We start from the raw sequence: 12,988 nt of genomic DNA, 5'->3' as shown, positions 1-12,988 counted from the left end.
GCTGCTCTAAAACTCCTGACAATCCTCCTGCCTCATCCTTTGAAGCCTTGGGATTACAGGCATGTGCCATCACAGCTGGCTCACATTTTACTTCTTGAGATATTACTGAAACACTTGCTGTCTTACTGCTTTATAGCCTGTCCTACAGACATCTATTGCTGTGTGCTGCTGTGCAGGTTGATGGCGGCCGCAGCCTAGCAGAAGAATACATCAGGATAAAGACATCTGAGGGGGAATGATACTGTACTCGAGATGTTTTTATAACGATGCAGGGAATGGAGGCCAGGAGCTCTGGAGTCCTCCTGGAGGGGTGAAAGGTCTTCACAGAGAGGCAGCGTCTACCGTGATTCATAGAAGAGTGGAGTTAGCAGCAGAGAACGTGCATCAAGAGCATTGCACCCACCCCGGCCTCAGGTGTAGACTGTCCATTCCTCTGTATCTGTGGCCTCCCAACTCCAATGCTGCTCAGCCTTGGCCCTGCCCCAGAACCATCCACAGTACACGGCACCATCCCCATCCTCCACTAAGGGAGTCCATATCTCTGGAGGTCTCTTAGGGGTAGAGAATACTTCCTTCTCCCTTTATTCCTTGTCCCTGTAGTCTCTGGCCTGTTCTTCCCCCAGCTCTTCACCCTCTCCTGTCATTGCCCTTCCTTGGACTCCAGAGGCCACTCCCCTCTGTGTTTATTTCCTTCTGTCCCCTCTCCTCATGTATGTACCCCTTGTCAAGGGAGGGCCCACTGTGCCCGGCTGCCGTGGCCCCTTTCTCTCCTCTCCTCACCTGGACTGGACTTAGCCTGCAGTTCTATATTGTCACTGTTCCCATCTCTGCTGACTTCTGCTCTTACAGCTGCTAATGCAAGAACACGTGACTAAGCCCTGTGGCTTCCTAGACCCCACCCTTCCCACCAGCTAGTATCCATTCCCACTTTGTTCTTCCTGACCCTTCTTCTGGTCACTTTCTCCCCACCTGTATCCGTTGCTTTGGAGCTGAGAGGGTGGAAGTCAGTGTCCTGTTAGGTCACCAGCTTCACATCCTTACATGTGGGTGCTGATGAGTGACTGATTATCAATATGACCTGGTGGGGGGGGGGATGTGATGAGAACTGGAGCTCCCTGGAAAACAGCGAGACTTTAAGGAAACTTTCTCCACCCTCTTGCTCTCTCTGTTCCCTCCACTGTCCTGGTGTAATGACCTATGGGATTATCTGAATACCCACCTATAATATAGCCCTTGTAGCCACAGCGTCTTTGTTCCTTTGTCGCCTGCGCATTCTCCAGGTGTCTACAATCAGGATTGTTTCTATTACTTGGAACTTGGAGACAGAGGAGTGGGGGGGAGTGCAGGGGTATTGTTATGCACAATGGTAACTCTCAGCGGGCTCCCATCAGAAGTCTCTCAGTCAATCAGGCGCTGCTATTGGACCCACTTCCCAGAGAAGTAAACTGGAGTAGTTAGACTCAGCTAGTAAGAAGCCTGGGTAGATGGTTAGCATTTGCATGCCTAAATCTTGGGATCTGTGTCCTTGACCTCATCGCTAGCCTCTCACTTCAGGGACCTCCTTTCTATAACCTGGTGCTTTCCAGAACATCGCTAACCTTAAGCTATTTCATGAAAAGGTCTACCTGATGTGCTGACTCCCGGAAGTAATCCCTTACCTCCAGGGATTAGCATGAGCGCTTCCTTCTAAGGCCAGCCCTTCTCTTTTGCCTGTGGGTAGGTTGGGGTCAGCAAGGCTTTGAAGAACTGGAAAAGGAAGCAGGTTCTCAGACATCTTCTGAGTTCTGGGTACTGAGGTTTCAGCAAGGAATCCTAGTGAAGACTGAGTCAGAAGAGCAGTTTAGGGCTTCAGGTGGCCACAAAACTAAAGAGAATAGTACTTGCCAAGGACTGTAAATACAGTTAGCTGTTTCTTCCTGACTGAAGGTCAGTTTGCTGTCTTCTGTCTCAGACATCCAGCCTGAGTTTGGGCCACACACAGTACCTTTGTACTGACTGCATAGTTAAAGCAGTAGTATTAAAATATGGCTAATTATTTCTTCCTGGTTGGCCAATAGAGCCAGGACCCATGTCATCTCAATGAAAGCCTCATGTCCTGTTTTTCTCCCCTGTTTGCCCATCTTGCTGCAAGGCATACTCTCCTCTCCTTGAACCCTTTGAAAGTTCCTTTAATCTTTCTTCTTGTCGTTGCTTGGCTCCTTGTCTGTTTCCCTAACCTTAGCACCCCACCAAGGGTGAGGTCATTTTCCAGTTCTCCGGTAACAAATGATACCATTCCTTAATATCTAAGAGATGCCCGGTTATATTCCCCCAGTGATGTATAAACACACCACTAAAGGCGATGTGTCTGACGTTGTTTGTACTAGACAGGCCTATTCTGAACCTTGCCATGATACATAAGCACTCTGCCACTGAGGACAGCCCCATCTGAGCTACCAAATATTAAAGTCCCTGGAAATTATGATGGCATTCTTTCTACGAAACATGTATGGTTGTAAGTGAAGCAGACAAGAACATTGTCAGGAGACAACCCCTAACATCATAAAATAGCCTCACAGAAACTTCTGCTATGCCTCTCGGGGAAACTAGCTGGCATCTAATTTCTCATGTTACTGTAAATGCCCCAGGGTAGAAAAGTAACTTTCCACGCTGTAGTTGTCTCGGGGAAGACTCTATGTAGGTCCAAAGTGTGACCTGCTTATCTCAAGTGCTGCCATTTGAATGGGGCTCAGAAATGTATGTTTTCAATAAAGTCGTAGTAATAGCCTGTTATTTAAGAAATGTAAATATTAATTGACAGAATATTGTTTAAAAGGAAAAAAAGCACTTTAATTTTTAAAAGTAGATACAAGGGCTGAATATTGGAACGCTGGGCATTGAGTGATCTTTATAAATAGCTTTTAAGGAGACGGCCCAAGGTCTAACCACTGGGAACGATAGCCCTTCACTGTCTCATGGGCCCCGTGGGCCTCTGTTACTAATAAAGATGCTGTCTGCAGTGAATGGGTACTTCCTGGAAGCCCAAACTTCTAGAAGCTCTGAGCAGTTCTCTCTAAAATGGGTAGCCCAGTGCATTTTGATGATCCAGAGATGCCTCTGAGCTCCCCACCATGGGAAATTCTTATTCTTTTCCTCTGTGGGGATCCTTGTTATTCCAGGAGAAGGGGAGGGAACAGCCACAGTACAATTTCAAGACGGAAGAAGCTGTGCTTGGTCCCTGTGCTGCTGCTGCAGAGACCACAGGTCTCTCTGGAGGCCCAAGAATCAGATAAGCAGGGAGCCGCTGCTCACAGGCAGAAGCCTGAACCTTAGGGATCCTTGCGGATGAATTCCATTCACTTTTAGCCCCAGAAGCTTCTTTTTCTTTCTTCCTAGCAGGAGGCATAGAAATAAGTCTCTGATGGTACAGAGAGTGTTTGAGATAAATTCGACTGTCGGGTCATCTGCTAGGTGTCTTTTGCCAAGGACTCGTGATGACATAAACAGCTGAGCCTGCCTGCTAATTCAGGGGAATACACTCAGGCTCCTTGGGGACTCCAGCATGTTGTCTGTAGCCCAGGGCTGCATCTCCAGTTTGTGTGTGTGTGTGTGTGTGTGCTTGTGTACCACTTTGTGTTCTTGAGAAATGAAGCTATTTATTTGAATTTTTTTTCAAATATTGACAGTAAGCACAGATCAGAGATGTTCACAAAAACATTAGCAGATATTGATGGAGGTTTGGTTTTCCAGGCATTCAGAATATAATCTCAGAACGTGACTGAGGGGGATTTATCTTGAACACATGGGACATCACTGAACAGTGACCTTTTGGGCTAAGAATGCTGCAGCTCAGAGGAAATATCTCACAGTTTTATTGTTAATGATATTGGCAGAGGAACTACAGATTGAAAACTAAGACATGGTGTTGCTGTTTGGAAAGTGGTCAATCTTCTAGGCTGTAAAGATTAAAGACTGTTGGCCAGAAGAAAATGCTCATGCCTGAATGTATAAAGGCATTTTTTTTTTTTTGCACTAAGTAAAATATAGAGCCTACGACTTCTTAACATCACTGTAAATTAGCTTTTGGGTTTCCACAATAAAACCTTTCTTTGCTCGTGTTTAACATATGAATAAATTATGACATGAAATGGGTCATTTCTATAAGAAGGTCTCATGTGAGAGAAGTGTTTGTTCTTACAATCCTGTTTAGAAGTGGCCACTCACACTGTGTACTAAGTTGCTTGGTCATGACCTGTGCCTTACAACCAATTTCCTCTTTGTTCCCACAGCTGACTCAGGTGTTGACACCTTGGCAGTGTTTATGGCCAGCAGTGGAACCACAGACGTTGCAAATCGGAACAGCCCAGCCACACCACCAAATACCCTTAACCTCCGGTCCTCCCACAATGAACTGTTAAATGCTGAAATCAAACACTCAGATGCCAAGAACAGCACGCCCCCCAAATGCAGGAAGAAATATGCACTGACTAACATCCAGGCAGCTATGGGGCTCTCCGATCCCGCCGTACAGCCTCTGCTGGGAAACGGCTCCGCCAACATCAAGCTGGTGAAAAATGGGGAGAACCAACTCCGCAAGGCTGCAGAACAGGGGCAGCAGGACCCCAACAAAAACATCAGTCCCACAGCGGTCATCAACATAACTTCTGAGAAACTGGAGGTGAAAGATCTCCACCCTCCGGAGTCCTCCGGCTGTGAGATTTTACCCTCCCAGCCTAGGAGAACTAAGAGCTTCCTCAATTACTATGCAGACCTGGAGACCTCCACCAGAGACCTAGGGCAGAATCTGGGCCCCTGCCAAGGGCTTGGGGAGGAGAAAGCCCAGCCAGGCCCAGGCCAGGCCCCTGGAGTCATTGGGAATGGTGACTCGCTGCTGCAGAAACCGAACAGACCCCAGTCTAGCCCAGAGGATGGCCAAGTAGCTACAGTGTCGTCCAGCCCAGAGACCAAGAAGGACCACCCTAAAACAGGGGCCAAAACTGACTGTGCGCTCCACCGGATCCAGAACCTGGCGCCAAGTGACGAGGAATCCAGCTGGACCACCCTGTCCCAAGACAGTGCCTCGCCCAGCTCCCCAGATGACACAGGTACCCCGGGGACCAGGACAGCCCCACCTGGTACTTTTCCACTGGTGTTTTTAACCAGCGGTAGAGTACATCTCTCCCGGCTGAAAGGTGTCAGCTCCCGCTAGAGGGACATGTGGGTGAAGTCGGGCAGCGTGTGGAAACTGTCCTTAGATTTCTCAGGCACATTGTGGGTTCATTTTGGGCCATCCGTAAGTTGTTCTGGTTCACATTTCCATAAAAAAGTAACCACTGGTTTAAAATATGGCAAATTGTCATCTCTGGTAATTCAGCTGCTGCTGCTGCTGCTGGATGAACTGTTTTTGGGTACTGTCTAGAAACATCAGGTTTTGTTAAATAAAATAATAAAAGAAAAGTAGTTGCCAAGGGCAGGCTGCAGTTTAATTAAAAGAACCCACTATTTCAAAACTCTCAGAACTTTGCTATACTCAGGCTTACAAAACTTTAAAAATGTCTAGAACGTTTAAAAGTCAGACCTTGAAAGACATTTTGCCTGTTCAAGTAATATTTGAAAGTGAGAAAAAAATGATACTCTCAAATGTTTTTGGACATTCATGATTTTAAGTAGTGTTGGTGATTTCGGTCTGCCAGTACTTCTGTCCGCGTCTGTAGCTTTTGTCAGGTGTGGTGGATCGTGGCAGCAATGAAAAGAGTCTTAAGAGTCAGTCACTCTTCCATTTCATGTTCTCAGAGTTCCCACTCAACCAATCAGAAAGCTGTAAGCTCTAGAGCACTCTGTGCTGAATGAATTCAATGTAAATAATATCCACACATGTGGCCCAGCATCTGCAGTAGCAGCTCTGAGTCAGGTAGACCAGATGGCACACCAGGGAGCCAGATGACATTTTCCCAAAGGTAAGGCAGAGAGAGCACACGGAGTGAAGATTTTAAAAAGAAGATAGAAAAAAAAGGGGAGAGGGGAGAAAGTTAATTGACTTGTTCAAAATAGGAAGGAAAAAGGAGCGAAGAGCCCTGAAACCCTGGTTCTTTCTGTGTTAGGTTTCAGCAGCCTTCTGGGACTGGCTGTGGCAGTAGGAAGCCTGAGTGACTCATTTCGTCTCTCCAGTGTCTTCAGCTGGAGTCATAATTATGTTTAGCAATGTCGTCATGCCCATAGCCCTCTGTGACTTGGGAGCATTCCTGTCCTGTACCTGATGGACAGTTTCACTTGCTAGTGGTTGAATCTTTTCCAGCTGCCCCTTCAGCGTCTGGCCAGACTTAAGACCTTGTGTCTTCTATGGCTGACTCAGCCTTCCTGCTGCTCTTGCAGGCATGATGTGTTCTGGGGCAGTGAGGTTTAAATGATCTGAGGACACTGAGTGAAGAGTGGAGCCTCCGCCCCCACTCTAGCCCCTCTTCCTAGTGATGGCCACCTTTTAAGGAGGGCATTTCTTCTAGAAAACATTTTAGGCCTGTGATGATTTATAATAATTTTTTTTAAATGTATAAAAATTTGGGGACATTATTTTTAGAGATCTTGCCTCGTAGAAGTATGAACCAATATATGTAATCACATAATGTACATGATACAAAGACCCTCCACAGCCATTGTTCCCTAGCTGTGGACTCAACCAACTGTGGATTCAAAATGTTTGGGGTAAAATTACAGCTGTACTACACATTTGGACTTTTTTAGTCATTGTTTCTTAGAATAGTATAATAGCTATTTGTGTAACTTACACATTGCATTATTACATGAAACCTTTAATTTTGGTGTTCCTGGGGGTCCTGGAACCAATTTCCCTGAAGACACCGAGAGATAGCGGCATTTAAGAGATACATGAGGCGGGGGCAGGGGGTACCATGATGAGGATTTAAAAATCCCCACAGCAATACCCACTAACTACTAGCTATTAAAACTGGGCTGTTGATACAAGGGCTCATCATTCTGGTCTTAAAATTTTGTTTTTAAAAATTCCATGTAAGATGTTAAAAAAAGAATTCAGTTTAGACTGTTGATGCTTCTTCACTTTTTAAAGAATGTACTTTATATGAGTATTGGAGCAGGAGCTTGGTGGTCACTTGCTTATCATACACAAGGCTCTGGGTTGAAGATCCGGCCTGCTTTTCTATTTTAGTCACTTTTCTAAAATTTTGCACATGAGTATTTATTGTAATCCTCTTATTCCCAACATCTAAGTTGGAGAGCTTTAATTCGTTATAGTTTTTGTGTGTGGATTTGTGTGGGTCCATACATTTGTGTGTTTGTGTTTGAAAGCCAGAGGTCAGTGTCCGGTGTTGTCTTCTGTCACTCTCCACTGTTTAGGAAAACAAATTGCTTGTTTACATATTTGTTATTGTTTGTGTGTGCACACGGGTGTGTGTACCCATGTGCATGCCGAGGAGCGTGCGTAGGGCCGAGAGGACAACTGGCAGGAGTCAAGTCTCTCCTGCCATGCAGGTCTGGGGATTGAACTCAGATCCTCAGGCCTGACAGCAAGCATCTTTGCTTGCTGAACCATGTTTCTGGTCTTTTAATTCTTATTTGAAACAGGATCTCTTGCTGAACCTGGCCGGTCCCCACATTGGCTAGATTGGCTGTTCAATGAGCTCTGGGAATCTGCCTGCTCCTAGCCCCCGTGTGCCATCGTACCCAGCTTTGTACGTGGATTATGGGGATCTGAACTTAGATCTTTGTGCTCGCACAACAAACGCTTTCCCCGCCAAGAGTCTCCCCAGGCCCCACTTCAATCTCTTCTATTTTATATGCTGTGCTATCATGGAGAAGCTCAGTAACATATTTTAAAGGTTTCCTCATCTATGAGTGATTAACATAATCTGCCTCTGTGTATTGACTGTGAGTGTCAGTCAAGGAGGGAAACAGAAAGGCTGGAGAGCTGGGTGAGTAGTGATGGTTCCTCCGGAGGACCCAGGTTCAGTCCCCAGCACCTAGGTAGAAACTCACAACTGTCTGTAACACCAATTGACCCCATGCCCTTTCCTGGCTGGCCTCCATGGGCACTGCATGCACGTATGCACAGATATAGATGCAGGCAGAACACCTGTTACTTAAAAAATAAAAGTAAATAACGTTTTTTAAAGAACTACAACCCAAACTTGAGCTTTCCTTCAAAACGGGCACTTTGGACGCTGCCACCCACTTTGCTTGGCAGGCTCCAGTGTCTCTGGTCTACCCTAATTTTCAGAACCCTAATCTTAAAACTGCCTCAGAGCTGGTTTGTGGGCCCCTCCTGAAACGGGCGCTCTCTCTCTTTTCAATGAGAGCTTTCAGGAGTGAGCTTGATACCCTGAAATAAAGAGAGCGACTCTTGGGTGTCTGTGTCAGTCCAGCTGAGCAGCGTTGCTAGTGTGAAAGCTGTCACATCGCCGCTGAATGAAGACTCAGGTGTGTCTCTTGAAAAGGCAAAATTAGTATTTATGGTTTTTCCAGTCTGTTTACCGAAGATGATCGTGATCAGTGTGAATACTGCCTGCTGAAAGAAAGCAAAAAGGAATAGTGAATATTCCTAAGACATTGGCATGCAGCACTGGGCTCTGTGTAAAAAGAGTGCCTTGGCATGCCAGTTTGTTTTGTATTAAGTAAGCAGGCACCACGTCGGGTGTCTTTTATGACTAAGTCATGAGATAATTGTCATTGGATTTCGAGCTGTGCTGAGTCCAGGAAAAATAGAGCAGACTCCCGTGTACCTTAGGGCATCCTTTCTGAATTAGAGCGTACCACTTACACAATAAAATGCATTACCTAGTCCCGGGACTGACCACTCTGTATTTCCCTTTCTTTCTGAATCGTCCCCTCCAGCTTTGCAGTGACATTTTTGCCCGATCAGTCATGTGTGCAGTATGCTGCCCCTTTCTCCTGTGTCGTTTGTTCTTTGAGAAAACAAGAGGCTGTTTACAAAAAGGAAACCAATCTGTGACAGGGCTTTCAAGGAGCTTTGGGAAAATTACTGTGCCTTGACCTTGGTTCTGAAACAAAGGGTTGCACTGTTTTCACCTTTGAAAGTGAGGACTTTGGATCTAGTTAGAATTCTGTCATAGCTCTGGCGCCCTAGGTGGCCCCAGGTAGACAGGATGACTCAGATAAATACATGCTGCTCAGTCCCTGTATCGTCTCTCTGTAAACTGCTTGGTGCCCTATGATAGGGTTCCTCATTTGGACTCTTACGTTACACGGACTTGTAATGTAAGACTGATTTGAACCTCGCAGAGTTGGGAGCTATAGAGTATGGCTGTCCGTTTCTGTCCCCCTCCAACTCCACTCCCCAACCCCCCATCAAACTTCACGAGCCAAGCAGCTGTCTCTACTGCTGAACTATACACACAGCCTGAGATGCAGCTTACATAATAGCTGGTTAATTTAAACTCACTGCTAAGGTGCGCAAAGGCAGGATCCCACACTGAGCTAGCGGAGCCCAGAGAGTGTGGCTGTGGTTGCAGTGCCCCATTAGCTTGTAGAGAGCCTGGGCTCCCGAGTCAGCTGCAGAGCCCTGTCCAGGTTGCCACGTACAAGGCTGTTGTGTGGGGCGACCACAGCTTTCGCATAGACTTTCTGTTAAAGCTGGAAAGGGGGCATCCAGAAAGAGGTCTTGGCCTAGTGCGCAGCACAGACGGGGCTTACTAAATAAAAATGCTATTATTGATGATCTTTATTGGTACAGTGGTGTGATATAGAAGTTATATTTATTTTTAAGGTGTTTGTTCAATTTTTATTTATGTGTATATGTTTCTGTGGGGAGACATGAGCCTGGGGAGGGCAGGGAGGATGCCCATGGAGGCCAGAGCAGGATATTGGATACCCTGGAGTTGTGAGCTGCCTGACATGGATGCTGGAAACTGAACTCTTTCTTGTCACTGGCAAGAGCAGCAAACACTCTTAACCACTGGGCTTTAGCCTGCAAAAGTTTACTTTTTAACTATGAACTGCCTGTATATTGAGCTGATTTTAGTTAAGATTTTGTAAGCCTGATGGCCAAGGACCACACCCTGGTCTGTACATTGTCAGTACCTGAAATCCAGGCACGCTGGGTAAATAAGTCATGATTAGTTGAATAAAAATGGAGGTCATCTACATATCCCCAAATAACCCTCATGTGTTGAATGGGACATTTGATGTTATGTTTAATCAATATCTGATTCTGGTATAGTCTCTGTATTTTATAATTTAACTGATCATCCTGCCTCATACTCAATGATACTGAATGACTGCGGTTATCAGGAAAGCTTCTCAAACATAGGGAACTGCTGGCATTTCAAGCCAGGTCTTTGGGCACAGCATTTGGAGCATCCACTGACCCACTTGTCATGGGATTTAGGCATGTAGAATAGAGCCCCAGAGCTGAGTACCCTGATTTTATCCCATTCACTGTTTGTATGGTAGTCATTGAAAGAACCCAGAAAATGGAAATGATGTTGGCAGATATGCTCATGCCTACAGCAGATAGATTTGGGTCAAATGCTGTGTATTTGATATACATTCTCTGTATACCAACCCCAGATAGCTCCAAATGTGTAACCGTGCTCTGCCCATGCTTTGCTGCCCAAATCTAAAGTTGCCTCTTAGCCTCAGAACTCTATGGAAGTTTCTACAGCTCTCCATGATGCATGCATGCATGCATGCATGCATGCATGAGAACCTTCCAGTGTTGTCCATGATACCCATCTGGTTAGACAGCTGGAACTGGCTCATGTTAGTTGCGCATGCTCTCTGATGTTTGCTCCATGCATGCCTCCACAGAACAAGTGAGCACTGCTGTGTCTAAGAAGTGCTGAGAGCACTTGGACAGGATTCTTACTCATGGAAGGCTGCAGGGAGGATGCCCTGGGATCGGTAACTTAGTCTACCACATCCTTCCTCTCAGAGCGGATGGGTCTGTCAGTCAGATGAATCACTGCCAAGGACGGAGCCACTTGGCCTTCACCTTTTACCTGGACCTACAGTTAATCCTGTCCTGGGCCAAAGTGGAAGTCATTTGTGTGCATAGTTTTTGGTTTGTCACTGAGAATAGTCAGATGGAGGCTAACGCCAGGCACAGATCTCCTCTGTTAACAGGGCCACCCACACTGAAAAGTGTCTACGCTGTGGATAAGTGCAGGGCTCTCAAACTTTTAAAATTTCAACTAAATGTTCATCATATCTCAGATGGCTTTTTAGTACTTCAATCATAGTTTTCCCTTTTTCTTAAATTTCCAGAGTATTTTCAGCTTGTTTGCCCCACTGTGCTAACTGAATTCCCTCAGACGCTTGCGGTGATTCACTAGGCTTCTGGGTATGTCTTTTCAGTTGAGAGCCCCGTGATGTGGCAGGAGGAACTCGGGAAGGGAGATAGATGTTTCCAGAATAGTCAAGCACACTGTAATCTGGGGTAGATCATGTTTTCTGAATTAGGTTTTATTACCTTTGGGGTAAAATTAATGAAAATATTTCTTACCTTACCTCATAAAATTAAGGAAGAAAATTTTACCCAATTTAGTCTTTGAAATGTTTAGGCCAAAAATACATTTCAGGCCGATGTGGTGGAACACACTTTTAATTCTAGCTTCCAGGAGTCAAAAGCGGGCATATGTCTGTGAGTTTCAGACCAGCCTCAACTACATAGTGAGTTCCAAGCCAGCCACAAACACATAATGAGGCCTTCTAAGAGAGGGAGGGTGTGTGTCTGTGTGTGTGTTTGTGTGTGTTTGTGTGTGTGTGTGTTAATGAATGTTTCAGATGCTATCAGGTTACCTGCTATTGTAAAGTGTGCTAGGTACTTCAGGAAGCAGAAAGATTAACTCTCTGGATTAACTTCTAGCTGTGTTCCCTTGCAGCCTCTCTTCCTGTATTCCTCATGTACCCTGAGACTCTTTAGAAATAAAGGCAACTCCAGGCTGTGCTCAATAAACAGTCCTGTAGAAAATACTGGGTTAGGAGCTGGAGGGGTGGCTCAGTGGTCAAGAACACTTGCTGTTCTTGCAGAGGACCTGAGTTTAGTTCCCAGCAGCTCATCCCTATCCAGTTCCAGTTCCAGGGGACCAATGTTTTTCTGGCCTCAGTTGATTGTAGTTGTGGATATAATATGCAAAAATGCAGGTATATACATAACCACACACATAGGAATAATACTAAAATAAATCTTTTAAAAAGAAAGTATTGATTTAGATGCTAGTACTTTCATTGAGAGATTTTATGTTTTAAAAAAAAAACAACCAAACAAAGGCCTCTTGCTTCTTGTAATTTCAGAAATCTCAAAACCCAGCATCCAAATAGCAGAGACAAGAACCTTTTTGGGCTAGAGCCCTCCCTCTTCATTATTAAGGCAACCGTCAGGCTAGGGGTCCTCTGCTCCTGCTGATAATGGTCTCAGCGGCCATGCACACATGCAGTACCATAGCAGAAAGAAGCAGGCTAAGGTTGATCTTTGCTGCTGCAGCCACATACAAGTGTGTGACATTATAGCAGCGTCCTTAGATTGCGATGCTTCTCTTAATCATAGGCAACTAAGCCCCAGCCCCAGGCCTTCTGGGGGATCGTAAAGTGTGACATTAACCATAAGCATAACACGCTTGCAGTTTCCAAAGCCCTCTTCAGATGATTTCTCAGGGCTCCCCATCTATGACTCTGGTTAGAGGAGGGTAACCTTTAGCCTTTGAAAGCTAGGATGTGGGTGGTGCGCTCACATCCCGCGCACTGACTCAGCTAACATACACCCAGGTTGTCCTTGTTATTATATGGGTGGTTACCAATTATCTCCCTCCTGGGGTTTGTTTGTTTGTTTGGTGCCCTGGGCTTTGTGCATGCATAGCATGAGCCCTGCCTGAACTCCACCCCAGAACCCAAACCATATAATTTAGGTACTGGACATTCCTATTAGAACCTTTGAATGAAAAATGATGAACCAAGCTTCTTGTCCAAACATGACTGGCAAACCGTCGACTAATTTGACTGTTAGGAAGTGTTATGTGGGCAT

General features: G+C 45.6%; 1 protein-coding gene across 16 annotated transcripts in view; it reads left to right on the top strand.

The window, feature by feature from the left end:
• Apbb2 (amyloid beta precursor protein binding family B member 2) overlaps positions 1-12,988 on the top strand; it is a 337,583-nt gene that overhangs the window by 182,205 nt on the left and 142,390 nt on the right. For all 16 annotated transcript variants that reach the window (XM_026785195.1, XM_013350791.2, XM_013350789.2 and 13 more), the window contains exon 5: positions 4,269-5,084. In XM_026785195.1, coding sequence (XP_026640996.1) covers positions 4,269-5,084 — 816 coding nt within the window. The remainder of the gene's footprint in view (positions 1-4,268; positions 5,085-12,988) is intronic.

The sequence above is a fragment of the Microtus ochrogaster genome, linkage group LG1, assembly GCF_000317375.1.
Source record: "Microtus ochrogaster isolate Prairie Vole_2 linkage group LG1, MicOch1.0, whole genome shotgun sequence".
NCBI lineage: Eukaryota > Metazoa > Chordata > Mammalia > Rodentia > Cricetidae > Microtus > Microtus ochrogaster.
The sequence above is the reverse complement of the archived record's forward strand: the minus strand, read 5'-3'. Positions and strand labels throughout refer to the sequence as shown.